Source organism: Gavialis gangeticus, unplaced genomic scaffold (genome assembly GCF_001723915.1).
Source record: "Gavialis gangeticus isolate Ggan-Ray unplaced genomic scaffold, GavGan_comp1, whole genome shotgun sequence".
Lineage (NCBI taxonomy): Eukaryota > Metazoa > Chordata > Crocodylia > Gavialidae > Gavialis > Gavialis gangeticus.
The window spans coordinates 10,474,056-10,501,974 of NW_017729013.1; the positions used below are offsets into that span (position 1 = coordinate 10,474,056).

The window sequence follows — 27,919 nt, forward strand, 5'->3', positions numbered from 1 at the left end:
ACTGGCAGCACTCACAGAGCAAATTTCCAAGACACATAGAAAAACTATCAATTAAGGAGAAGGTGCAAATCTACGAGACTTGTGTGTCGTCAGCCCTGTTTTATATTCAGAAACATGGACTACATGTGCTAGGCATATCAGGAAACTGATGTTGAATGACTTAATCTTGTGCAGGCATCTCATGTGGAAGTTGCTCAGCGTAGAAAGCTGGGAGAGAGAAGTGCACAGAATCCCATGCAATCTGGAGGGAACATCTGGCACTGGGTGCAGTTCAATACAAAGCAGCTTTGATCCAGAGGATGGAAGCAAAGTGAGAAAGAAGCAAGCAGCATGCTGTAAATTTGGAAGAAAAGCAAAAAATAAGAACACAGCATGGACACATGAGCTTGTGAAACTTGTAACAAGCTTTGTCACTCTTGAATTGGGCTTCTCAGCCACAAATTAATTCATCAGGCACCTGACTTAGACCTCTTATGCCTACACCATGATTAGGGAGCTACTTAATTTGCAGTTTGCCAGTTTTGTGAAAGAAGCTGAACGTCAAACTAGATCTCTCATATCCAGAGTGCGTTTAGCTATTGAATAAAGGGTGAAGGATACCACCTCCTTTTTTTTGGCTGTTTTTTTGAACTGGGTGATGTATCCTAAAAGAAAACCTATTTATTCAAGTGCAGCAGAGGAGAAAGATGGCAGAGTGTGCAAGTTTGTGAATTGTGGCAGGGCTTAGGCATGAGGTAGGTGCCTAGCTGCTCGGTACTGTCAAGATGTAGGGGCTATGGGGTATGCCCACAAGCAGATCTGTAGATGTCTGGGGAACTTTACTGCTGGAAAGGTACTTCCCTCTGTGGTCAGGCAAGTTTGAGGACATCAGTTTTGGACTTATGCGCCAAATGTGGCAGTTATGTACTTAAGCCCTCTACTATAACCCTGTCTATATTAAACAGCAACACAGAAAAGCTTTCAGGAATGCTAATTTCTGAAACTTTTTATGTCTCCACTTTATATATCCCCAGAATCTAATAAAAAAATTCAGATTGGATAAAAAAATGCTTCAGCTCTGTCCTCTCAACTAATGTAACTTCTGTAAAGTGCCTCAGCTGAGGGAGGGAGACACCTGGGAGTCATTTCACACTCATTTCCAGCACCTAGAGGCTGGCCCACAGCCCAAGGAAGATAAGGGAAGCTTTTCCATTGTCTTTGGTTCAAATCCAGAGTGTTCCTCCTTAAGCCAGCCGACTGAGACTTAAAGTGTCCGGAAATGTTTTCAAAATCTAGAGCACCAAATAGAGAATGAACTCCTTTTAATAGATTTTTTAAATCACTAAATTACACTGGCAATGAAAGGCCTTATTAAATTCTAGAGACTCACAAAGAAAGCCTAAAGAATTCTATAGGACTTCCTCCTGACATGGCCCAGGCCTGAGGAGACCTGGGTGATGGCTGATGCCTTTCTAGCTGTTTCCTGGGTTTGCATTCATCTCATTATATGATCTACAATCTGCTGAGGTAGTTAAGGCATGGTTTATTATGAAGCTGAAAGGCCTGAGGAAGAACCAACTGAAATAGTGCCAGTTCCACTCACCTGCTTATTGTATTGCCCCCAATGAGTGCTGGCATGAACCTGACTTCTATTCAGAGTTTCGAGGGATTTGGAGAGATCTCTATTTAGTTAATATGCACTAAGAGTCAGGCTGCACTCTGTCTTGGGGCATGCTATTCCTGAAAATAGCCCAGCATCTGGCTCTGAACTCCTGAATGGGTAAGAAGAGGTATTGGGTTTGTAATATAGTTGGGCTTTGCAAGTTCTCTTAAGGACACTTCCTTTGGTATGGAAGGGAGTCAAACACTGGAGGCCTCTTTGCATCCAGGTGGAATTTGGCTCAGGACAAAAAGAGACAGCCTATTTCCTCCTGTATCTCATCTCATTTACAGCAGTACAATATCATCACCATGTACTGATGTAAATGGCCAAACAAATCAGAGTGACAGTGGAGACCCAAGTGTCTAGTAAGTGCATCTGCCCTTGGACAGCATATGCAATTTTATGTGGTGGTTCTTAAAGGGCTCAACAAACACAGACCTAATAACTTCAAGACCAGTAACTTCAAGAAACCTAAGCCACACCCTGTTCTGAGCTGCTCCATGAGACACCCCCAGGGCACTCCATGGGTGGGAGCACCACACATCACCAGCAAGAATAGTCCTTGTGCTGTGGTTCATTGGCAGGGGAGGTTAATAGGCCAGACTAGTGCTGTCCCATGCAAAGTCTGTCAGGAGAATTTTTATTTTTTATTTCTGTTCATCTGTAAGCTGATTCAGCAGAATTCAGGGTACATCAGAGCGCAAAAAATCACAGCCACTAGACCCAGACCTTTTCCTTTGCTCTTGACGTCAAGGGTAAGAAAGGTCTCTGTGCCAGAGCTGCCACTCTCGTTAGTAACAAGGTACATCTCACTCACTGTGCCATAGTTTTCAGCTTCTCTTTCAGTGAAATGGTGTTGTATCCTGTTGCCCCATGGCACTACACTGTGGCTGTTGGGATGCATAATCATCGAGCCAGTTCGTTGTTACTTTAGCTGCAAAGGAAAAGTCTTCAGCCTCTCTTTATAAAGAAACCAGCAAATTTCCAATGTAACTACGTATAGCAGGCAAGCATGGATCCTTCTGGATCACGGTATATGCGTGAGAAGTCATCAGGACCTTCGATGCATACACCTAGGCAAGAATATGGAGGAGTGGAGGCTGCCCAGACCTTCCATTCCCCCTTTAGACCATTGAGACAGAATCCAAAGGCCAGACAGAGCCCAGTCCAGGCCTTCACTCCCTCGACTGTGTGGCAGACAAGGATTCTACCCCTGAACCACAACAGCAGGTATGTAACCACTTACACATACAGAATTAAGGCTGTAAAAAGACATTGAAAGATTATCTAGTCCAACCTGGCCTTGAACATATGACTTTGGGGCAGTAGCACCATGCACGAACCAACTAAGCTGAACGGTAAAGAGCTATGCTTTTTATTTCAGTTCTAACCCCAGTTGGGTCAATAGTATAGAAAACAACATGCATCAGTAATTTGCTTCAGTCAGAAACTGTTGATGCTGAAGGGATGGAATGAGCTCATTAAAAAAAGCTTTAGAAATATGCTGAGTTGGAGTTAATGAGAATTTGATTGAACAATGTTATGCATAGCGAGAATTTCCAGACTTAACATCTCCAGAATTATTGTTGCTATTAATTATGTTAAGCCTAATGCTCCAGATTTAAGCTACTATTTGCAATCAGGATGGGATCTCACATACAAGTAGATTATCTCTCATCTGCTTGATTTGGGGTTATAACAACTTTTCTGAACCTTCTGGTATAGACCAGTGTCAGACACAGCACCGTACCTAGACTCCTGGCAGCCCTGGGCTAACTTTTAGAATTAGGCTCCCCTTCACCAGAGATAATGATGATAATAATAAAAACATTACCATTTTTGGGCCCCCTTTCTGTGCAGGCCCTGGGCACCTGCCCAGTTTGCCCATGCCTGTGTCTGGCCCCGATCTGGACTTTGGGTCTGATCCACTACAATTCTGAGTTGCAGAAATGGGAAGGTGTCCATGCTGGCCACTTGATAACGAAGAGGAGTGCAGAGCCAGGAAAACAAATAGACACCAAAAGAAAATGACAGAGACCTGGGTACAGAACAAGGGAAAACATACCTGATTTTAATCTGATTTCAAATAACAGGGGTACAGTGTGTTACAGCCTTTACAGACATCTCAAGGACTCTCTAACAAGAAATCAAAGAGGAAGTAGAAACCCAGGTCCAAGAAAGCCCCAAACTAAACAGAAGAAAGAATGTGCACAGGGGGGTGGGGATAGTGAATTAAATAAATCGCACTTCAGTCTGCACATTTCCTCCAAGACAGAATGATGAACAACAGGCGCACAGAGCAAAGAGCGATGCAAGTCTCCCCTCTGCCTCCCAGGGAAGACATCTGCTAAGAAGGCTTGGGAACAATTTTCCTGCCATGGAATGAGAGTTCAGTGAATAAAACACAGATTGAGAAATGTTCCTTCTTATACCAGAAACCTGTTTATAGGAAGAGTATGGTAACACTTTATATTAAGGGTTGATTTGTAAACAGTTTATTGATAAATACATTTCTGTTTAAACCATTCAAAAAGAGCTTCTTTGTAAATATTACTGACCTTGTTTCTTTCTCCCACCTGTTTGTGAGGTCACATCCCAGTACCAACACCAACTAACACCTTCTGGTGCTCTTAGCATGGGATTGGCAGTGTGGAACTCCTCTGTTCTAATTGCAGCTTTGCCAACAGCAATTTCTGTTACCTTGGGAAACAGAGTTAATTTTTCTACCTTAGACTTCCTGCCTGTAATAATTATAACTAAACCCTCAAGGTTGTTGTGAGGATTTGGTGTCTGTAACTGCAGTTCACATCAAAGCTGAAAAGCACTATATAAATTATAAGTATTGTCAATACAAATATATTTTTCTGCCTATAAATTACTATAAAACATTTATAATGTTTTAAATGTACTATAAATATAATGTACTATAAAACATATTTATAATGTATTTCAAAATATTAAAACCTGTAACTGTGCTATGAACTGCAGGCTACAGGTTTACAATAATCTATGTATTACTATGTGATATGTTTACGTTATAGCACATTATAAATGCTATAATTATTATATGCATTTACAAATGAATTTTCTTATCAAACAAGATTAAGGGATAAAGTTGACAAGAGACCAATAACTTGGACGTAATGTGTCAACGAATATCAAAGAGCTGGCATGAGGACAGGGGTGGGGAAAATACAGCCCACAAGCTGGATCCAGACTGCCAAGGGATGTTATCCGGCCCAGGTGCAGGGAGCAGGTTGGGCCATAGTACCAGTCCCCCTACCCTGGGTGCACAGGGGGCTGGGGTGGTGCAATGGCTGTACTCCACTCCTTGGTAGGCTTGGCTGCGGCAGCTCCTTCTGGCTGCTGCTGCCAGTGTCACTGCTGCTGCCAGACCGAGCCCTGCTGCCTGGGCACCCCAGCCTGTCCACGCCACACTCACCACCGGGGGTGCTGGATGGAGCAGGCAGGATTTCCATGAAGACTGGCCTGGGACCCCTGCAGGCAGAGTGCGCTGGGCCAAGCAGATAGGATGGGGCCACAGATGGGCAGGAAGCAGTATCTGGGAGTGGGACTGGGGCCAGGATTGTGGGGTGGTGACAGTGTGGGGCCACAATTTGCTCCCCACACAATGGACTATGACCAGCCTGACCCAGGAGAGCAGAGTACACCCATGACCTGGCCCCTGCTGCCGCCACCCCAGCACAGGTGCACGTGGGCAGCCCCAGGTCAGCACTGTGACCAGATTAGGCCACCCTGCATTGCCAGGCTGTGCTGCTCCACAGCTGCACTGTATTGGGGCTGCCCACATGTGCCTGTGCTGGGATGGGGGCAGGGGGCCAAGTCACAGGAGTACGCTCCATCCCTCTCCCAGTTTGGGCCGGTTGCAATTCGTTGTGCAGAGTGTAGATCACACCTCTGCCCTGGGCTCTGGGCCTGCGCTATCTCCACCTTGCAATCCGGATCCTGGTCCCAGCCCCAGCTGCCTCATGCCCGGATGCCACTCCCCACCCGCTGCCCCATCCCATCCACCTGGCTGAGCACTCTTTGCCTGCAGGGACAACTTAGGGAGGCTTGGTGAGCTGGGGCGGGGAGCAGGGTTGCTCGCCCAGCTTGCAACGGCTCACCAAAGTTCCCGCCAGCTCAAATAATTGCCCTCCCCTGCATTAGGACAACCTGTAGCAAAGCATGTTACATTTTGTACTACGGGCAGGGTGCAGAATAAATAACAAAAAACAGTTAATTCTAGGATCACAGTTCCAGCAAGAGCTTCTACTGACCTTGATCACAGAGTCTGAGTAGTTTGGTTAATCAACTATGATTCTCAGTGGACTCATAAGCCTAGAATTTACAATTGATTATTTATAGCATAATGTACTGGTTGTTATGAATATGTATCACTGCCTTTTACTGGACTGACTCAACTATGTGTCACCGATGCAATAATGATAATATTCTTCTTTACCTGAAGTGATAAGGACCTACACATTTCTTTTATGAGCAATAGATCTTAGGTGCCAACATCTGTTCCCTGTGGGTACAGCGAAGTGCCAACTGTCTGTAATATGCAGCATTATAACAAATGTAAAGAACTAGGTTGTTGTAGCTGTGCTGCAAGTTTTTCTTGCTTTCATGCTATCCTCTCTAGTGGAAATGAAAGCTAACCACAATTCCAGTTGCAAAACTGACCTCAGTGTAGGCCATAGTCAACCAAGTACCTTTGCTGTTAAGCGTTATACAGTCTCCAAAGTGCCATGGACCAGGTCAAAAAAGTGAAACTTGTTTGAGTTCTTATTTTTAAAAAATGTACTCTTAATAAAAAGTGTTACCAAGCTGATAATAGCATTCCTGTGAAATGGGACCTGTCAAGGAGAAAATATTGGACTTTAGTCTTTTTCCTAGCTAAAGGAGGCCTGGATTTTCTTATCTGCTTTTTTATTATTATTATTTTTTACCATAGATGTTCCATGACTGGGCAGGCTACAGAACATGCTGGTCTCTGATAAGGATTGGGAGCTTTTTCTACCCAAATTGACCCTTTAACAAAGACAACTTTTTTCTCAGATGTTTGAGTTACAGGGTCTAACGAAACAGCCCTTTTAAAAAAGACTAAATAAAAATCAATTCTCCTCCCAATCTGGTTTCACCTAGAAGTCGTCTCTGATGTTATAACCCAAACAGGTCTCCACTTGTCCACAGAATCTTCTTGGGGGAAGAAAGAATAGACAAGCTGAATTTGTAATATAAAAGCAGAAATGAAACTTAAAAAAAATACAGGCCTCCATCACCTATCATAAAGAAGGGAAAAAAAGGCTCATACCCTACTTCTCATTCCTTTGCAGCTTGCCTTCAAACAAATTCAGTGTTGACACAATGCCATTCAGGAGTCTGCCATGAGATGGCATCAGTGTTTCTTGTAAGAGTTTTATTTAGAGAAAGGATTGTTTAGGAAAAAGTGATAACAGAAGAGCCTAGAAAATTTAACAGTAGTATTTACAGCACATCCTCCTTATAAAGCCTGGACAATGAACCCTCTCTCTTAAGTCTCACTTGTTTTATTACCACAGTCCTGGGCTCCACGGGGTGTATTGTGTGTTTGTGAATTAAGCTGCTTTCATTGGGAAGTTGAGATCCACTGTAGCTGCCTATGAGCCCTTTTAAACAGTTTAAGGAGACAGCTTTACTTGTTAGGAAATTGTATATACCTGCATATAAGCTGAGTCACTGAAAAATGTATATGTCCATCAGTCTTTACAACACAGCCTTAAGCCAGGGTAAATTTAGTGGGCAACTTATGTGAAACTGTGCAGCCGATGAGTTTCTGATGGTATTTGACTTTTCTTTCATCTCCTATGCTGTTAATAAACCAGTCCCCACAAGTGATGCATATAGAGCTGGGGATGACTTTGTCATCAGACCTGATATGTATTGACACAAATGCTCCTTTGCACAAAGGGAGGCAAAATTGGTTTGGTGTACATTAACATAAGTCCTACTATATGTTTATATTAGCCAAAGTAGCTCTGTCACTCAGTAAACCAGCTTATACCTGCATATACAGTATTTTCTTTTCTTTATCCTTCAAATAGGCTGATGCCTAGTTTTGTTTCAGTATTATAATCATTTTCTAATTAGTACACAACTGACAGTGGTCAGATCTAGCAAGAAGAGGTAGAATCCAGTACCTTTCAGACAAAGCCGGTGTAGTTAGATGCGGGCTGTGTTGAAGGGGAGTGGTACTGCCCCAAGAATACCAGGATCATTTTGCTTTAAACCTACCTGCTGAAGGAGTAGCTTGTTTGAAACAAGGAATGAGAAAAAGATAAAAAGGAGGAAGGAAAAAAAAACAGCTGCCAAATCTTGGTCATTAGCACGAAGGTGGGTGGACATGCATGTATGTGTGAATGTGGACACAGATGCAGCAGTAAGGGGACCTCTTAGACATGGGCTCATGTTATTGAGATTCTAAAAAAGGCTCTGAGCTTGTAGAAATAGATCAGAAGAAAACAGGAGGGTAGAACCTAACTTTTTGGGGTAATTTCTTTTCTTTTTTGGTACCATTGGAAAATTCTCTCCAGAAATAAAAAAATAAAACCCCCAATTCAGCTGTGCCTTGTGCTGTCAGGCCACTCTGTCCTTCGAGGGAGGAAGCTCCAGATAGAAAGGGTGAAAGGAAGGAGGATTTGGCTTCCCTGCTGACATTTCTCTCCTGCTGGGAGAATGAATGGCCTGTTGATTTAAGGCTGGTTGGTTCCTTATGTGCCTGAGTGCAGTGAAGACATCTCTGGTCACCACAGTGAGCCAAAGGTGCATGGAGCTTCACTCCACTCGGGAACATGTTTGCATTAGGTAGTTGGTGTTAACAGGATCCAGTTGATGTTAACAGGATAGCCCATTCTCTCTGGAAATCTGCCACTTGTCAAGAGTAGGAGGCTGTCCAGAGGAAACCAATAGGGCCTGCTCATCAATGTCAATGAGAGCTTCATGCATCCCCCCACAAAAATGACTGGGCCCTGAGAGTTTCCTGCCACTCCCATCTTTTGCCTTCACTAAGTGGTGAAAGATTGTGCTTGGAACTGTGGAAAAGAAGCCTGCAGAGGAGAACATGCAGGATGCGATTGACACTGGGAGAGAAAAGCATGATGGGACAGACATACAGAAAGAAAAAGTATGGAAGAATGAGACCTATAGCAGGACAGGTGCTGGGGAAAATAGGCCTTATATGACAGTCTGATGTACAGTGGAATAGACTTATGGGGGGAGCAGCCTCAGGATGGGTCAGATGCATACAGCTATGTGGCAGGACAAACTCATGGAGTGCACACTGACAGTGCAATGTATATAGTCAGGAACCCATGGCGACAGAGGTGAATAAGTGGTTCAGAGAAGGTGTAAGCCATGGACAGGGGACAGGGTGGGGAAGGGCATATTCCTGATCCGGATAGCTATAAGATGGGCCTGGCTAAGCACAGAATAGCAGTCATAAGGCACAATGCAAATGGCCAGGGGAAGAGACAAATGCACTGTGACTGTGACTGGCCCAAGACAGAGAGATGTGGTGACATCCTGACCTGCTCTGGAGGTTTATAAACTGAGCTTTAGGACCACGGTCTCTCTGACATCATCTCCCTTCTGCCATGGTTCAACTGGTGGGTGCCAAGCCCAGTGATCAGGTTTGAATTCTAGTTCTTATTCAGATAGTGCTGTGTCCCCACGCCCCACTACAGAGCCCCATATCTGCTGTGTCATAGATGGACCTAATGAGTAAAATGCTGGATCAAAACACCTACAAAATTTGGAAGTGTTTGGATCTGAGATTTTAATCTAGGACCTTCCTTCATATGTGATATCCACTCCCTGAAAGGTGAGCTGGCCACCCTTAGGTAACAGCCAAGTGGTAGCCTCCCAGCTCTGCCTTGCTCCACGCTGTCACGGCTCACCAACTGTCTGCAATATAAACAGAGAGACTTCCCCTGTCCCTTCTCTCTCCACAGTGACAGTTAACCTCTTTTCTCTTATGAAGTACTGCATAGTTCAGTCCATGATCCAATGCAGGTGATGGGAGTGGAAGGCAGAGCATGACACCACTGCCTTGAATCTACAGGCCATGCCATTGGTATGTTAAGCATAGGCAGGGATGAGGCAGGTCATGCTGAGGCTTCATCCAGGAGAGATGGGCATGCCACTGACATTGCTTCCTTTGAAAATAGAGTTGCTTGTGTCCTCCTGGCCATGCTCCTCCAGTTTAGAGAAGGCTCTGGTCTCTGAGTGTACGCATGGGCATAGTGAGCAAGCCTCACATAATGGTGCAACGGTTCCTGCGCAGTGCCCCCTGGAAGCGGATGGTGGTATGAACGTGCTTGCAGCGGGCACAGCCCACACTCTTGAGGAGCTCACTGAAGAGCAGCAGGATGTGCCAATTGTATTTGGCTGAGCACTCAATGTAGCCACATTTCCAGGTCTTTTTTACTAGGTTGGAGACGTTCCAGCGGGGGATGACTCGGCCTCTCTGCAGGTCCCGCTTGTTGCCTACAATAATGATGGGGGTCTCTGTTGTGCCAATGACTCTGAAAAGAAGAATGATTGAGAGAGCAATGGTGAGAATGGGAATTGGAAATGGTTATGTCAGTTCCATTCCACCTCAGGGTCACAGTCCATCAATCCCAATCAGTCCCCAGCTAGCTCTTTCAGCTCCCTTATTCCTCCTCCTCTAGCTCTTCTCTTCCCCACTAGCTCACTTGTAATATCCCTGCAGTTTATCTCTTGGCTAACATTTGTCTCCTGGGAACATCTTCCTGTCCTCAGGACTTTGCTCTGCCTGTCCAGATGGCACAAGAAAGCAATCAGAAGCTACCCATGTGTATCACAAGGGTGGCAAACAGGCTACTATTTTGGGCCTGTCAGCAGGACATCTTGCTCTGCCTGGAGGGGCATGTCACATGCAGTGCAGCAAACAACTTTGCAGCTCACACAGTCTACAAATATTGTTAAGAAACTCAAAAATGTTTGCCAATGATTCAGTATGGCCCAACTGTGGATCCTAATATCTCACTGGTAGCTGCTAGCAGCTGGGAAATTTCTTTTCTGACCTATTTGCTACCCTTTGTGTTTTTACAATGCCTGTGTGAAATACCAGTGTGTGCTGGTGGAAGGGGCCTTGATTCTAACTTGCTCCTGTCAGAAGACATTCAACTCTAGGGCAATCAGCATTGATAGGAGCATGAGATTCTTCGAGGGAGCTGAGCTCTAACCTACTCTTCTGGCCCAGTATATAATTGAAGAGGATGCACAAGTGAAAACAGATTTGAGTCATGCACAGGGCTCTTTTCGTAACTCAGAAGGGCCCAGCACTTACCTTGTTTCCAAGATCTGTTGTCGAATAGTTTTGATATACTCAAAGCTGTCAAAGCAACAGATGTCATAGACCAGGATGTAGGCATGGACACTCCGGAGCCCCCTGCAGCACACATCTGCCCACTCCTGCAATATGCAGACAGGAATCAGCCTCAGCTCAGACCCATGACCCTGTCCCACCAACACTTCCAGCCAGCCCTTCTGCCATCTCACCTATGAGACAGCTTCTACACCAATGCCATGCTGTATGCTACCAGGGTCTAAACAAAGGTTTTCTTAGATGGGGTGCACTGCTGTCTCAAAGCAATATCATTTCTGCTTGTGCAGATAGAGATGCTAGCACCAAAGCCAAGCAGCATTGTACTCTCTACTTCCAGCATCTCTGGGATCTACAATGCAACACTGGTTCCAAATCTGTAGTTACTACTGTTTTGATATGGGTGGCATGAAGACACAAGGCTACTCCAAGACTCCCTTCCCAGTGTCCTGCATGTTGGTGAAAAAGGTGTTAGATAATTACAGAGGCAGTATGTTCTAGTGTTTAATGAACTAGGAGTCAAATGATATGGGATTAATTCCTGTTACAATTTTCATGGTATTACAACAGGAAAAGCACATAACCACCCTTGGTGTATGTTTCTCTAAATGCTTCCTCTGCCTCATGCTCAGGGATCCTGGTTTTCCCTGATAAAATATCACAAATTCTGTGCTAAAAAACCCAAAATCCATGATAAAAATTAAAGGGTCCCCAGAGCTCCCCCGGCACTGCGGGTGCCCCTTGCCCCCCACCCCCCTGTTGTGGGCTCAGATTGGGCAGCTCTCTGTCACAGCACACACTCCCAGGGGGCAGAGGGAACCCACACCCCACAGATCTGTATCAGGGGGCAGGCACAGGCTTCAGGCTCGGGCCCCCACCCTGCTTCACTCCCCGAGGTCTCTGCAGCCCTGCAGGAATGACCCAGTGCAGCTAGAGACAGAAGAACTGCACAAGGATCTCACTGCTGCTCACCCTGAACTGCCCCAGCAACGCACCTACTACACGCGGGGCTGCACTGAGGGAAATGGCACAGGGCTACCCCCCTCAAAGCAGTAGCAGGTACTGAAGGTATGTCACCAGGGCAGTGTGGGGTGAGCAGATCCCCATGCAGCTCCTCTGCTGCCTGCCATGCTGGATTGCACCTGCCAGGCTGGGGAGGCCCTGGGGGACAGAAGCAGGGTGGCAGGGAGCAGCAAAGCCATGCAAAGAAGTTGCTCACTGCTGTTCCCTGCCACCATGCTTTTCTCCCCCAGGGCCCCTGCAGCCCTGCAGGCACAACCCAGCATGGCAGGCAGCTGCAGAGCACCGCAGAGAAGGTGCTCACCGCTGTTCCTTGCCGCCCTGCTTCTCTCCCCGGGAGCCTCCCCAGCCCACTGGGTGCGACCCAATGCGGCAAACAGCAGCAGGGCCACACAGAGATTTGCCTGCACTGCCCTGGCGATGTGCCTCCTGCATGCAGGGTTGCAATGAGGGCAGCAGTGCAGGGCTGCACCCCTCAAAGCAGCTTCCCTCCCCCCATCTCGCGTCCACTATCTCTAATTATTACTAGTTGGCCAATCTCATGGTCAAGGGTTAGATCAAGGAATAGTTCCAATTCTCTTCTAGAATATGGTTTTAAATATGGTTCAGATGCACTGTGACCGAAATCACTTACATCTGTGAACTGTTTAATTGTGTGTAAGAACTGATTTGGATTTTCTGGAGATGGGATTCAAGTTCTAGCAGTTTGTTCTCCTTCATATCCATATTGGAAGGGCAACATGCTGGAAAACTGCATATGAAGGCCTTTGGTTAAGTGCCTTCCAAAGCACTAAGTTTACTGTGATTTCTCAAGTCACAGATTGAGTTACAGAGGGTGTGTCTACATGAGACGCTAACTGTGCAGTAGCTTAATAACAGTGCACAGTAGCATGCTGGGCAAAACCCATGCTAACCCGCTACTGTGCAGTAGTATTAGGCTACTGCTCAGTTAATGTCCAAAAAAACCTGTGCGCCAGCACTACTGCGCAGTACTGCAAATTAGTGCATATTGATTATCCAAGTACTAAACTTAATGCGCAATAACTATGGTGCATTAATGAACACGTAGACACACTCAGAAAGGCAGCAGTTCTGAAACTGTGGGTTGCGACTCCAAATGGGGTCGCAACATCAGTGGTTGGGGTTACGAGATTTCTGTGCCCACAGTGGGGTACGGACCAGCTCCAGGCAGGAACCACCTCCACAGCCCAGCAGGCAGGACCCAGCACAGGAGGGAGTGCTGCACCATCATGGCCACCAAGGTGAGATGCGGCAGCAGCAGCCACATAGGGTTGTGTCCCCACTGCTGCCAAGAGAGCAGTGGGCACCTCAGCTTGGCAGCTGTGGCAGCACAGCACTCTCTCGTCCCAGGTCCCACCCGCTGGGCCATGGAGCCCCCAGGGGAAGGGCAGAAGGGGAGGAAACCCCAAGCCCACAGCAGGCAGCTTGCATCCTCCCTCCTCCATCTCCCAAGGGCTCTGCTCTGGCTGTGCTGCTCACAGAGGAGGGGATGGGGGAAGGGGTGGGAGCTGGGCTCCACACTCTGCTCTGGCTACAGAAGCTGCCACCTCTCACGGGCAGCAGCCAAGGCTTGGGTGCTGCTGGCAGGGAGGAAGGGGGCTGCAGGCCCTGGCTCTGGGGCACCCGGGGGGAGTGGGAGCCAACAGGTTGGGAGGGAGAGGCACCATCAGGGCCAGAGGGCTGTGGGTCAGGATTGAGGGGCACCAGTAGGGCCAGGGGACTACAAGTTGGGATTGAGAGACAGTCAGGGCCAGGGGACTGCAGGTTGGGAGTGAGGAGTCATAAATGGGGTCATGCTGAGGAAAAGTTTGGGAAGCGCTGCAGAAGGGCACGTTAGCCCATGCGCTGTCCATGGTCCTTAAGAAGCTAGTTTCCTTGATGTACACTGCTTACCTCTACCTAATGAACTACACTGGATATTTAATTGGTGGTACTGAATGTACTTTGTGTAAGTGGGGATCTAGATGCATGAAAATTGTGTAGATCTTGGAAGTAATATGTTTGTTTTCCCTTTAGTTCAGAGTAGGCCTTATCCACATCATAACTGTAACCATGATTGTTCTTCCCTTAGGAAAGGCTGGGACTGAGATAAGATTCACAGATAAGATGGCCCAAGATCCATTAGCAGACCTGAATGGCAGTCCAGAAGAGATTAGAACTGAAAGCCACTGGCAAAACTATATTTATGTTGAGTGGGGGTGACAGGATGCAAGAGCAGGATGAACAATAGACCATGACTGGCAATATGAGCACAGTCCCTTGATTGGAGTAAGACATGCCTACAACAGCACTGTAGCATATCGGCAGCACCGTAGTATGTGGGATTTAAGGATTTTATAATAGTAGGTTAGGGCTGAGATGCTCTGGCACAGCCATGCTGGCAAAACAGCACCAGCCCACACAATGTCTGGAGCTAGCTCAAGTGCTGTTCATTCCTCCCCACGTTTTCTAGCTCTATAGTTGACTTGTGTGTATGTATGTAGTGTGCGTGTGTGTAAGAGACAGACAGACGGACATGTTACATATGGAAGATGAAATTATAAAAATTGTATGTCAATGGAAAGCAAAGTTAGTAAAAAAAAGACATTTGTTGCACAGCTGGCACTTTTCAAGAAATTTCAATAAAGAATAGTCAGGATTTTGTGCAGGATGCAGAAGTGAAAATATACCCTGCTTTTACAGCCCTTCAGCAGCAGCTTCAGCAGTATTTGCTCAAAAAGAAACTGAAAGAACTACTCATTCCCAGTGCCGAATCAGGGCTCTTGGAAAAGCTGTATCAGAACCTGGCAAATACTTTCACCTCCTTCTACAATGCTAGCAAAGTGGTAACCCTAGAAAGGCAGCTGCTATCAAAGGATTAGAGAGAAGCATGTTCCAGAAGAAAAAAAGGGGGTGTGGGGGAAATAACAGGTGTCCATCTTTGTCCACTGCCCAAACAACAATCTAACCCAGAGGTTTTCAACCTTTCTGGATCAGTGTACCCTTGACAGCTGGACATGGAGTGGGGAAGTGTGGGGGCATGTGGCTGGACACGGACTGGGAGGTGGCACGCAGATGGACGCAGAGCAGGGCGGTGGTACAAGGCCAAATGTGGAGGATCTGGCCAGGCAGTGTGGAATGGTGTGTGGTGGCGCTCCATCCCCGCCCGCCCACATGTAGCCCCTTGGGCATACCCCCAGTTGACAACCCCTGATCTACCCCATGGCAGTACCGCGAAGTGATAAAGATCCAATTTCTGGCAGCCTAGGATCCACTTGTGAGCCATACAAACTGGCAGCATTGTGTGAGCATATGCACAGAGATGCAACTCATTTGAGTCCCGTTTCTCTTTTTGGGGTTTTTTTGTTGTTCTCCCGCCCTGGCGGGGGGTCGGGCTAGAAGATCTACTAGGTCCCTTCCGACCCTTAATCTATGAATCTATGAAAAACTTACACTTCCTATTCAAACTCTCTCCAGATGGGAATCATGCTGGTTTACACTGCTCTGAAGTGATGCGGAGAGGGGACAAAATCTTCCGGGTCTTATGGAAATAGTAATACTTATATGCAATATGGAATAGATGATGCCAACTGTGGCAGTCTCCTGTTGGATTGCAGTATGTGCAGGAGAAACCACAAAACCTCTTGAGACGTGGATATTAAGAGTATAATAATGCAGTTAGAAGAAATTATATCAATTTTTCTGAGAGACATGAATCATCCCCTTTTGAGTTTATAATATTTGGAAATAAAGCAAATCAAAAGACCTAGGCCTGAAGGAAATGGTAAAGGGAAACTATTGTTTGGAATTCTACTTTGTAGGCCATAAAAAACGGAATGAATCAGAGATTAGAAAGGGACAGGACCTAACTCACCTATGATGCAACCAGTGCCTGAAAAAAATGACAGGATAACTCTTCAATCACTGTTATCAGAGATAAAGGCTATTCTAGTGGCAGCATAGCGGGGCAGGCTGATATCTAGGTGTAATGGTCCCAGTCTGACCAGGAGAGTAATATATTACAGCTCATTATGTGGCAAATACTGAGGCTGGGACACAATTTGCTTGAATGGTGTAACTTTTGACTCAGTTTCAGCCTCGCCTATCATGGTTTCTTGTTAGATTTCACTCAGGTGCTGTTATCCTATATAGCTTTCTCTTTTACTGTCTTTTCTCCTGATGACTCCTGCAGTCACATGGTATCAGCAGAACAGAAAGGATTCTAAAAATGATTAGTTCATTAAAGATCAATTACTGTTTGGGGTAGCTTATTGATTAAATACTCGGGTTAACACCTGACTTCTAACAGAAAAAATGAGAGACTGTAACTTGCCCTGAAGGCACCTAGATGCACAATGCACAGACTGGATAGACAGGAATCACAGTATAGTTCCACTAGTTCACAGCACAGGTCCTGAGGGGACAGAAGTACTTGGATTCTACTGTTCCCTATGGCAGTGCATCTCCAAGTGTCCTCAACTCCTTTTACTTTGGTTTCCTTTTCCATAAAATCCATTTAGTGATACTATACCATTTCAAAGAGGGGTTCAAGAAGCTTTATTTAATGTTTACATGGGGATGCTGCTGCCTTGAGCAGGGGGCTAGACAAGATGTCCTCCTGAGGTCCCTACCAGCCTATTTTTCTATGATCTGAAAAGGACTTTGATCTTAAAGTAACTCAAGGACGGCTGAGATATAATTAGACATCAACAGGATTGGTGTGAAGACATATCTATGTTGATGGGAGTTTGCCTAAGTGCAAAACTGTTTGTCGTAACCCTGAGGGAAGCAAGTATTGCTAGAAGGGAGGTTTATGTTCTATATTTCCAGAAAAGTGCTTGAAAAAAACACCCAAGACACAGGAGCAGCCAGCCTGTGATGGGCAATATGAAGCTGATGCCTGTTTCAACTGGTTTCTTTGAAATGGGAGTTAGTACCATGGTGAATATAAAATGGCTGTGGAGGGCTGACTAAATTTGACTAAATTGTCCTTGGTAACTACATACACCAGTTGGGTGATCATGAACCTGTGAGTTCAATTTCTTGCTGCTTACTGTGGGGTTCACATGCTTCCTTTGAAGCATCTACCTCAGGCCACTGTCCAGAAAATACTGGACTGGGTGTACACTGGAGCTGATTCATTCAAACGAGCCACTTCCCTGTAGCTGATGTGTTTACCCTGAGATGAGTAACAGGGGAACTAAACCTTATATGTTCTTTCTCGTGCATGGTGACAAACTCCCCATATTTAACCAGAAGGTGACTGAAACTGATGTACATGCTTTGTAGCCTCTTGTCAGGCTGGCCTGTTCCGCCTCACCAAGATATTTTCCTTAGAGGAAGCCTGCACCGATTTTCAGAGCATTAGATTCTAGACGGAGAGCTAAATTTGGAACTGACTTTGCACACCACTGTAGATAAGGCTGCTGCTACCTTACCAATTTCCTTGGGAACAAGCTGGAGAATATTTGCCATGTCCCTATTGCTTTTTTCCTCATGAACTGATGACAGCATCTTCCTGCTTTCCCTTGTGAAATGAATGTGAAAAAGTAGTAGCCATGATGTTCTCTCCTGGCTGCTTTCCCTTGGGAAACAAGTGTGAGAATGTTTGCTGTGACATTAGCTTCATGCTGCTTCTGTTGGAACAACTAGCAGATAAAAGAAGCTAACAGTGACAGATCTGGCTGCCCTGGCTGAAACGCTCCTGGAAGAAGAGTGTGAGAATAGTGAGTTTGAACACCTTCTCCCACCTGTACAAACCTACATTGTGGGTCAGCTACACCCATGAAGACTGATATGTGGTGAAGCCCTGCTGCAAATCTGAGAGAAGCCAGTACAGAGCTGCCAAATCCATGTTCCTCACAACACAGAGAAATGAGCCATACATTCGTCCTCACAATAAAGACTTGTTCATGTAACAAACAGGCAGCTTCAGGAGGAGTGGCTGTCATTACTTGCCTGGGGCATTAGTAAATTAAGGGCTGTTTCTTCCATCTCATGACCCTCAGGGAGAAAAGCTTATCTCCTGATAGCCTGCTTCCCACAGTCTCATCAACTGCTGAATTATGCATTGCTACAAGTCCCATATTTTGTGTGATTATAAACACTGTATATTTATAGATCACTGAATGGCTCTTTCCACTTCACGCTGGAGCAGGCCTGGCCCTACTCCGCTTAACAGAAAGGACTGGAGCTATTTAAAGGAATGAGCACAGGGCAACCAAATCCACATGATGTATATGGGCAGGGGCAAGGTCTGTCAGCACTGCTGCAGCCCACATGAAATAACACATGCCTAACTACCTTCCCTTGCAGCTCTTTGCATCCCCATTGCATTGCATCCTGGCTGCTACCTTGCCTGTGATTCTCTTAAAGCCAGGACAATTATATATGTATCTCCCTCTGCATTAGGTCCAGATTCATTTACTAATACAGCAGTCAGCAAATCAGCTCCTGCAGTAGCAGCAATTACAGTTTCTGCTGGACTGAAAGGATCTCAAAGAATGTGGTGTTCAGGTTTGACAGGAATAAGCAACCACCATTTGATACAAGGCATCTGCTCATGGGGACAGAAATCTCAGGGGAACAGTCCTTTCATGGCATCTCTGTGATTTGATTCTTCTGGTCAAGCCATGTGAGGCCAGGGAGCAGCTTCCTGCTCCACATTTTGCCATTTCCACCTTGGGACTAACCAACAAGGAGACCAAGCTGTGAAGTTTGGCTTGAGATCCAAACTCTCACACGGGGTTGGTTCAACCCATCTCAAAACCCTGGGCTCACACATCCATGGTGATGAAGATATCCTCCTGAAAACTATCCATTCTCTAAACGCAAACCAAGGAGCCGCTTCTCCCCTTTCCATGCAGGACCCTCAGCTCACTCAGGAAAGATGCCAATTGAGAGAGGCACCTGTTTCCCTGGAATGTGTCTAACCCTCAACACACCGTACAAATAGCTGTCAGGTACATCAGCTTTTGGTCAGTGCTGATTGTGGCAGGCAAACTGAGTTATGCTGAGGCTTTTAGCCATAGTCCAGGCCTTGCCAGAACTAAGCAACAAAACTGAACAGAACACCTTCTGTGGTGCTGGGGGAGGTGAGTGCTGTGACTGGGCACTAGACGAGCAAAGGACAGCAGTTTCCCTATAGGTGCACCATACAAGCAATGCTTGGACTGGACAAAGGACTGGACAATTTGGGATGAGAGAAATTACAAAAGTGATGGACAAACAAAGGAACACGTGTGTTGCGTTGCCACCCTGGGGAGACAGGAACAACCTTGGACTTCTTGTTTGAACAACAAGGAATCCAGAACTAACGTCCCGCACACCCAGCAGAGGATGAGGCCAGTACCACCGAAGGTTGCTGCCGTAACACCTGAAGGAACTGCTTGCCAGGTCGTTTTGCAAGGAAGAATACTTGTATTAAGCTTAGGGATTACTATTAAAAGTTCACTTGATACCAAATTGGACGAGGGGCCACGTCAATCCCTGGGGGTCTCTGGTAAAAGGAATCCTAGGAGCAACACTGATCCAATCTGGATTTTGTAGGGCAGGGGTGACCGACCTGTAGCATGCAATCCACAAGTGGCACAGGCACGGATCAGGATGGGGGAGCACGGCACAGAGACAGAAAAGGCAAGGAGCAGGAAACAGAGCAGTAGATCATGCAGGGGGAGGGGATCAGTGTCACTTGGGGAAGGTAGGAGGCTTAACTTGTGGCACACCTGCCAAGAAAGTTGGTCCCCCACAGCTGTAGGGACACCCACAGGGGAATGTTTCTGTAGCCTGTCTCCAGTCTCTTGAGCCATCCAGATCACCAACCTCTCTCAACAGCCTTCTCTTTCCTATTCACACAACCTACTATCTGCCTTCTCTCTTTCTATTCTCCTTGGCAACTGAGTCCTTAGAGCAGCTATGGTAGGCCAAGGCCTGCCTTCCCCTTCTCCCTTCACTATCTTGAGCTTGTTCCAGGAAGCAATCTTTTCTCCCTGGAAATCTCCACCTGTTTGCATCCTGTGCCCTTGCCTGCACACTGTGGCATGGAGTTAATTGAGTATGTTAACATCATCCTCTGTGTCAATAAATTACCCTTCACTGTTTCAGTCCGTCTCTCTGGCTGACCTTTTGTTCCCTCTGCACAGTGTTTCATTTTTAATCTTTCTCCTTTCTAGTGCAGCCTCCTCTCCACCCTCTCCTTTCACACTGCTTTGGGGGAATCCTCCCTCCTTTAACCATTTCCTGTATTTATCCTTCATCACAGCAATACTCCTCCCCACTGAAAGGAGCTGAGCTCAATTCTTCATACCCCATGAATGCAGGATGCATGGCTGCAGGATGCAATGGGTCAATCTACAGTGTAAATAGGAGCCTTAAAAGAGGTTTAAGTGAAGCATGAGTTTTATGTATGACCCCTGTTTTCAGTGCACGGCCGCTGCTTTCGTCAAATGAAAAATGGTTTTATGACCAAATAAGGTTAGTCAATTACCAGTGTCACCAAGATTCATAGATTCATAGATTAAGGGTCGGAAGGGACCTAGTAGATCTTCTAGCCCGACCCCCCGCCAGGGCAGGAGAACAACAAAAAACCCCAAAAAGAGAAATGGGACTCAAATGAGTCCAGCCAGGTAGGCATCCAGCCTCTTCTTAAAGACCCCCAGGGTAGGGGCCAGCACCACTTCCCTTGGAAGTTGGTTCCAGCTCCTAGCCGCCCTAACTGTGAAGTAGTTTTTGCGGATGTCCAATCTATACCTCCTCTCCATCAACTTGTGCCCATTACTCCTTGTTATGCCAGCGGGCGCTAGGGGAAACAGCGTCTCCCCCAAACCCTTCTGGTCCCCCCTAGTGAGTCTATAGACGGTCACCAGGTCCCCCCTCAGCCTTCTCTTGTGGAGGCTGAATAGGTTCAGGTCCCGCAGTCTCTCACTGTAGGGTCTGCCCTGTTGTCCCCGGATCATGCGGGTGGCCCTCCTCTGGACCCTCTCCATATTGTCCACATCCCTCTTGAAATGGGGCGCACAGAACTGGACACAATACTCCAGCTGTGGCCTGACCAGCGTCGCATAGAGGGGGAGGATCACCTCCTTGGCTCTACTCGAGATGCACCTGTGGATGCATGACAAGGTCCGGTTAGCCCTGCCAACCATGACCTCGCATTGTCGGCCCATGTTCACCTTGGAGTCTATAATGATTCCCAAATTTCTGGAGCAGATTGCTGTTAGAAAAATGAAACCCAAACTGAAACTTTTTTTTCTCCAACTGAAACTTTGTTTTCCTTTAAAAAATACTAGAGTTCTTTTTGGTTTCTGAGTCATAGTTTTTTTTTCAATAACTGTCTATTTTGTGACAAACATTTGCAGAGGAAACAACACTTTTCTAATGGTCCTTTAAAATAATTAGCATTTCCAAGCAGCTCTTATTTCACACACTGAGCAGTGGTATCAACCACCTAGACCATGTCTATACCCACCTCATTCTCCCACTAGAACTCCCTGCTAGCCAGGACCATAACCTTACTGGACTGCTCTACATGCATCACCTGCGCCTTAGCTCAAGACGGGTGTTGTAGGCTTAGGAATCAGCAAATCAGGGATATACTCCTGCCTCTCTATGTGCCTAAGCTTTGTCTTCTATAAAGGAGAGGTCAGCATACTGACCCAATCTCATGAAGTCTCATTAGCTGTTGGCAGTAAAGCTGCAAAGTATTACTTAGCTCAGGACTCTCTTCCCCTTATAATCTATCAACTTCCAAGGCACCAAACAAGATGACTGCCCGGTCTTTGCCCCCAGATACCTTTGGCTCACTGCAGCAAGAACTATGAGACCAGTTCACATTCTCTGCATCGTGAGTCCTCACCTACTTTATACCCACCAAAAAGACAGAGTGATGTAGCTAAATGGAAACACAAGACAAATCTAGTATGTTTAATGGAAGGTCTGGGAGTCAACAGAACCATTGGATAAACAGTTCAGGCTCAGGACAGCAGTCCCACCACAAGACTCTCAGATCAGATCTTTTAAACAACAGTTAGTTACTATTAGGAGGATGCCAGGAGGGACCAGGCTACTGTCCCAAGAAACTAGACATCCTCTGGCAGAAAGTGGTGCTATGCAAAGAAGGGAGAGAGGATGCTTGGTTGCTGATGGGCACAGACGGGCTGGGACTCTTTCCCCCCTCTGGGAACTCTGCCGCACACCCCTGCTGGTTTCCATCACCTCTTGGTACCAGTTCTTGATTTGCCCCTCAGGCACAGACTGAGGACAAGCACACGGTACTGAGGAGCTGATGGAGAGAGCAGGGGGTTACAGGTCTCAACAGAGTGAAAGAGTGAAGCAAGCTGGGCTTGCTGTGCTCTGAGGAAGGAGAAAATTAGACTTACAAGCCTGCTGGTGGGTGGGGGAGCCATCTTTTGCTGTGTGTACCAGAATAGCTCAGGAGGCAAGGGCCACCTTGTTTCTTCCAGGAATAGAGCAAGAGCTAAGCCAGGATTTGGGCTTCACGCTACTCCTGGGGAGGAGAGACTGAGCCTGCAGACCATTATCCTAGTGCAGTACTGCCTGGCTGGAGGGAGACTTCTTAACTGGAGCACAGCCCCTAACATCCAGCTGACCTGAAGAACTGACTGCCACAGGGGAAGAAAACTCCCACTGCTTTCAAATGGGGCTGCAGAGGCTCAGTACTTTTCAAAATAAGGTCTGCAAATCCTTTCCACCCTATCCTCTTATATCTAGGACAGAAAGTGAAAAGCCTGGCCATCACTCTGTAAGGTGCCTAGAGTGCAAGGTGGGAAAATGGAAGCAGCTCCACTGGGCTCAACAAGCCAGAAAACAGCATCATCTCAGAACTGAAATGGGACTGCCATCTGGAAAACCTCTGCTATGTAAATACTTTCTGTCTCTCTCCCCCTTCCTTTCTCTCTCTTCAGTCCTAGGCATTTGCATTCATTTTCTCTTGCCTTGACTCCTGAATACTAATGCACTGTTGGAAACAATCAAACTACTAAGGTGGGGCTTTGATTTATCCCTTGTGCTCTGTTGGAACAATATCGGGTGCTCACACTAAATCCCCAGCAAGCCTGAAAGCGCAACATAACAGCCCTTCTGAGAGAGCAAATCAAAATGACAGAATATGTCAGGAGAACAGGAAGTCTGCAGGACGGGGACGTTTTCTAGTGGACTGAGCATGGTGCTGGAGTCAGAACTCGCTTTTTGTTCTGACGTATTGGGCAGCTATGGGCAAGTCACTAAACTTTTCTGGACCCTGTTTTCCTCACTGGGAAGAAGAAACGTTGCAAAGATTCAACCATGATTTGAATAGAAGTATGAGATTTTCTAGCCCTCAAAGATGTTTTTGAAATGTAGTAATAGAGAGTAGTCTATTCATTTGGCAATTTAAGAAACACTGAAGTATCTCTTACAAGGGGAAAACCAGAGCATGGAATTACTGGTATCTCCTGTAACATTAACTAAGGAGTCACTAACCTAACCTCTTAACATCATTTCATCTTCCACCAATCCCCTACGAACCCTGAAGATAGCAGCTATAAAATTAGGGTCTCAGCAAACTGACTCGACCTTAGTGCTGACTTCAAGCACTGCAGCTCCTGGGAAAAATCAATAAATTTTGCATTGCACAGTTGCAATAAGATCCAAAGGGTTTGTTGCTCCCAAATCCTCAATATTCTGTCACCCGTCAGCCTGTTGGTTGACAAGTCATCTATCACAGCCTTTCCCTTAGCAGATTGATGATGGGGGGATGTAATACCTTACTGAGAAGTAATTTTTAAAAGGACAGCCTGTTTCTGTTGGTGCAGCACAATGTCCTCAAAAAGCCCCAGATTTGTTTTGCCTGAAGAACAAAGAAAGCTTACCATACTTAGCAAATCCAATCACACAATACATGGGGAAAGGCAAAAAAGGCGGAGCAATGGATTAGAAATTCAGGAGGAGTTTAGCTGGACACTGGATTTTGTTGGTGTGCTACTAAGAGAAAGAACAGAGACACAGGTCAACATTTGCTAAGATATGTACCAGAAGTTAGTTAACCAAATGTTTTTTGAAGCGGCCTGCAGCTGCCATTGAGGTTAATGTGTGGCTCAGCTCCTCTGCAAATCAAATGCTAAAGCAGGGCTTTGGTTAATCCCTGATTGTGCATCAGCGCAAGGCCAGGTGTTCATACTAAATCCATAAGCGCATACTAAGCCCATAAGTCCTAAAGTGCAGACATCCTGCTCTCCTGGCCATCAACATACTGTTGGGCTCTTTTTATCATACTGGGAAAGTGAACAAGTTTCACTCTCATTAGCACCATTTCAGCGAAGCATGTAAGCCTGTGCTTAAGTCCCATTTAAATCAGAGGCTTAAGCATGTGCCTAAAGTTAAGCACGTGTTTCAACTTTCTGCTGAAACTAGGCCATCTTTCCTACTGTTACGCAAATCCTTAGGTTGAGTTAGGGACACCCTTATCCCTCTCCCACAGGAATATAGACAATGTCTAAATTATCCTAAATTATTTGAGTGCATCCAAAACATTCAGATCTGTATAGAGGGGAAGGCATGTGGCAGTAAGATGCATCAGGTGGAATGCCCCAGGGGTCAGTCCTGGGGCTGGTTTTGTTCAATATCTTCATCAATGACCTGGAAGATGGGATACAGTGCACCCTCAACTAGTGTGCAGATGACACTAAGCTAAGGGTAGTAGTAGATATGCTGGAGGGCAGGGCTAGGATTCAGAGAGACCTAGACAAATTGGAGGATTGGAGCAAAAGAAATCTCATGAGGTCCAATAAAGAAGAGTGCAAAGTCCTGCACTTAAAATGAAACAATTCCATGCACCATTACAGGCTGGGGATTGACTGGCTAAGCAGTAGAGCTGTGCAAAACTTCAGCAGCCATTTTGTTTTGGACAGGCTTTGGCCCGTTCTGGCGCCCGAAACACCAAATCCGAAATGAAACAGAAGACTCCAAAACATCTCTGAAACGAAACAAAACCATCCAAAACGTTTTGGAGATGTTTCAGAAAATTTTGGAGTTTTGGAGCCAAACTTGCAAGGAAACAAAAGCTAAGGGAGGAGAAGAGGGGGAAGGACTGCTCCCTCTAAGGGAGGAGAAGTGGGGGCATGAGGTGGGTATGTGGGGGTATGCATGCATGTGAGTGGGGGCTGCCCATGTGCTAGGTCCTGGGAGCTGACCATGGTGGTGGGAGGAAGAACTGGGGCACGTGCAGCAGAGCTTGCCAAGGCTGTGTGGTGCAGGTAAAGTCTGCCTCACCTTCTGGTCCACAGATACGCCCATGGCACTCTGCATGGGGCCAAGACCCCTGTGCTCCTGCCTGGGGCACCCTGCATAACACTCCTGCCCACGGCACCATCCTAGTCCTGGCCAGCGTGCACAGCTTCCTGGCAGGGCTGCTCCCGCTGCTGCTCAGCTCCCCTTACCTCCAGCAGCTCCTTCTTTTCCTGCCCCTGTTGCGCCTTCCACCCACTCAGCTACCCACAGGTGGCTGCTTACTGCACCGGGCATGTAGAGTGGATGGAAGAGGGCTGGGAGCTGGAGCCTTGCATGCTGGGGCAGGAGCTGCCTGGCTGCAGCTTCCCCCAATCTGGCTGGGTGTGTGGTGCCTGGTGCACGCACCCACAGCCACTGCCACTTCCTCACGCTGCCTGTTGCTCAGAGCAGCGCAGCAGGGGCTGGAGGAAAAGGAGCTGCTGGAGGCAGGGGGAACTGAGCAATCCCTGGGTGGCTGCAGCAGCAGCAGAAGCAGCCCCACCAGGAAGCCGTGTATACTGGCCAAGGCTGGGGCCAAGGCCAGGCTGGTGACATCAGCAAGCATGGGGTGGATGCAAGTAGGAGCACAGAGTGGGCTGCTTCGCTGCTTAGCCCCATGCAGACCACCACAGGGGCAGCTGTGGGCCAGATGAGATCAACTGGCAGGCTGGATCTGGCCCATGGGCTGTATTTTGTGCCCCCCCCCGCATTAAACTGTTCTGTAGGTCATGTAGTGGTGGAAGATAACAGAACAAGAAGCGATGGTTTCAAGTTGCAGCAAGGGAAGTTTAGGTTAGATATTAGGAGAACCTCTCTCACCAGGAGGGCAGTAAAGCACTGGAATAGGTTTTCAGAGAAGTTGTGGAATCTCCACCCTTGGAGGTCTTAAAACCCAGCTTAACGAAGCCTTGTCTGGGATAATCTGGTTGGGGACAGTCCTGCTTTAAGCAGGAGACTGGACTAGATGACCTCCCGAGGTCCCTTCCAACCCTAATTTTCTATCATTCTATAAGAATGGGAATGTCTGACGCGAGTGCGGTTTCTTAGATACGTGGGCATACTAGCTGGTGTTTGGATGATCAGGGTCAGTGTGTGTGCGTGCGTGCGTGCGTGTGTGCGTGCGTGCGTGTGTGTGTCAAGAAATGCATAACAGCTCTCATTAACATACAACTTCTGCAAAACCAGAAAAGGGCAATGGCTAGGCTACTGAAAGCTGAGACAAGTGCCTATCACACTGAGCAATATTGCCTTGTCTGTCTGGGTCCATATGCCTCGTCTTAGATTGTGTCAAGGGCTGCCCTTTTGTCTGTGTTTGTACAGTATGTAGTGCAAAGACATGCTGGTCAATAACTAGGGCTTGTAGGCACGACTACCAGGAATGACCTATTTTGTGGTATTGTGGTATTTTACCAACTGAAACAATGACACGCTGTGATGATTTAATATCTTCCACCTAAAGGTTTCAGAGAGTTGAGATGGAGGAAGAAAGAGGTATAATGACTTGCTCTGGCCAAAGCTGTGATTCCTGGAATAGAACCCAGGAGTCCTGACTCTCGCTCCTGCACTTGGAACACGAGAACAAGCCTTTCCCCGGCAGCCCCCTTAAACATTTGTTTAACAGTCAAGTCCTGTCTTACACACCTAGGACACATCCTAATTCTAAGAGGAAAGCAGATGCAAAAATACAACATCAGCTGTGGACTAGTATCAACTACTGAATCAGATGGCAGGAGTCCAGTGGCAGTGGGTTTGTGTCATAACAGCACATGCAACCTTGAGGAAAAACCAGGACTGACTCCTCAATAAGAATGGGCCAGTAGCCAAGAAGTCGCATCTCCCTTTGGCAGGCATTACAGGGTCAGTGACTGGCACATGTACCTGCAGAGTGTTAACTGGGAAAGATGTGATGGGCGGGAAGTCCATGATCTGTAGGTCGTGCACATGGCCATTCATGACCACGGCTGGCAGGTAGACGCGCCGCGTCTTGGTGGGCACGCAGACGTCGCTGAACTCGTTGTAGAGGAACTGGCGGACGATGGCGCTCTTTCCAACCCCTTGAGCCCCAAGCACGGCAATCTTGAAAGTTGTCACCATGCCTCCCGGCCGCGGCCCCCCTGTGCAACTTGGCAATTGGCTCCTTGGCACAGTCCACTCTGTTGGCACTGCCAGGAAGGCCCCTGGCCTGCATATTCCAGCGGCTGCAGTGTCAGCCCCATTCAGGAAGCATTTCCTCTTCAGCCCAACCCATCACTACAAGACCGAGAAAGATCCAGTGAAAAAAGGCACCTTCTTAGAAAACAAACAAAAAACACCCCTTTACAGCCACCCACCAGACAACACCACATCCCTCCTGTCTGCCTGAGATTCATGCACTGCCATGTCCACATAGTATCTGAACACATCACAGTCTTCAGTGTATTTCTCATAACACCCCTGTGAGGCAGGCCAGGGCTGTTATCCTCCTTTTATGGCTGGGGACCAAAGGCAAGTGAGACCACAGCCCAGAAATCAGAGGGAGTTAGGCATTTAAATACCTCTGAGGATCTGGGTCTAAGGTACCCACCGGAGGTCACACAGGAAGTCTGTGGCAGAAAAGGAACAAA

At 46.9% G+C, this 27,919-nt stretch overlaps 1 protein-coding gene across 1 annotated transcript; it reads right to left on the minus strand.

Annotated features, from left to right (window-relative positions):
• Positions 1-6,130: 6,130 nt before the first annotated feature.
• Positions 6,131-27,562, minus strand: RASL10B (RAS like family 10 member B). Its single transcript, XM_019511510.1, has 3 exons — positions 27,195-27,562; positions 10,998-11,122; positions 6,131-10,209 (listed from the first exon to the last, which is right to left on the minus strand). Exons 1-3 carry the CDS (start codon positions 27,408-27,410, stop codon positions 9,939-9,941), a joined length of 612 nt encoding a protein of 203 aa, XP_019367055.1. The 5' UTR covers positions 27,411-27,562; the 3' UTR covers positions 6,131-9,938.
• Between the last annotated feature and the right edge of the window lie 357 nt (positions 27,563-27,919).

What these genes read in the sequence shown, in the direction of transcription:
- RASL10B (XM_019511510.1), bottom strand. Translation starts at nt 27,410, where the DNA reads ATGGTGACAACTTTCAAGATTGCCGTGCTTGGGGCTCAAGGGGTTGGA. An exon ending in TCCCAGTTAACACTCTGCAG is followed by an intron (nt 11,123 to 27,194) that starts GTACATGTGCCA and finishes TGCATATTGCAG; the next exon opens with GAGTGGGCAGATGTGTGCTG. An exon ending in CAACAGATCTTGGAAACAAG is followed by an intron (nt 10,210 to 10,997) that starts GTAAGTGCTGGG and finishes TCTTCTTTTCAG; the next exon opens with AGTCATTGGCACAACAGAGA.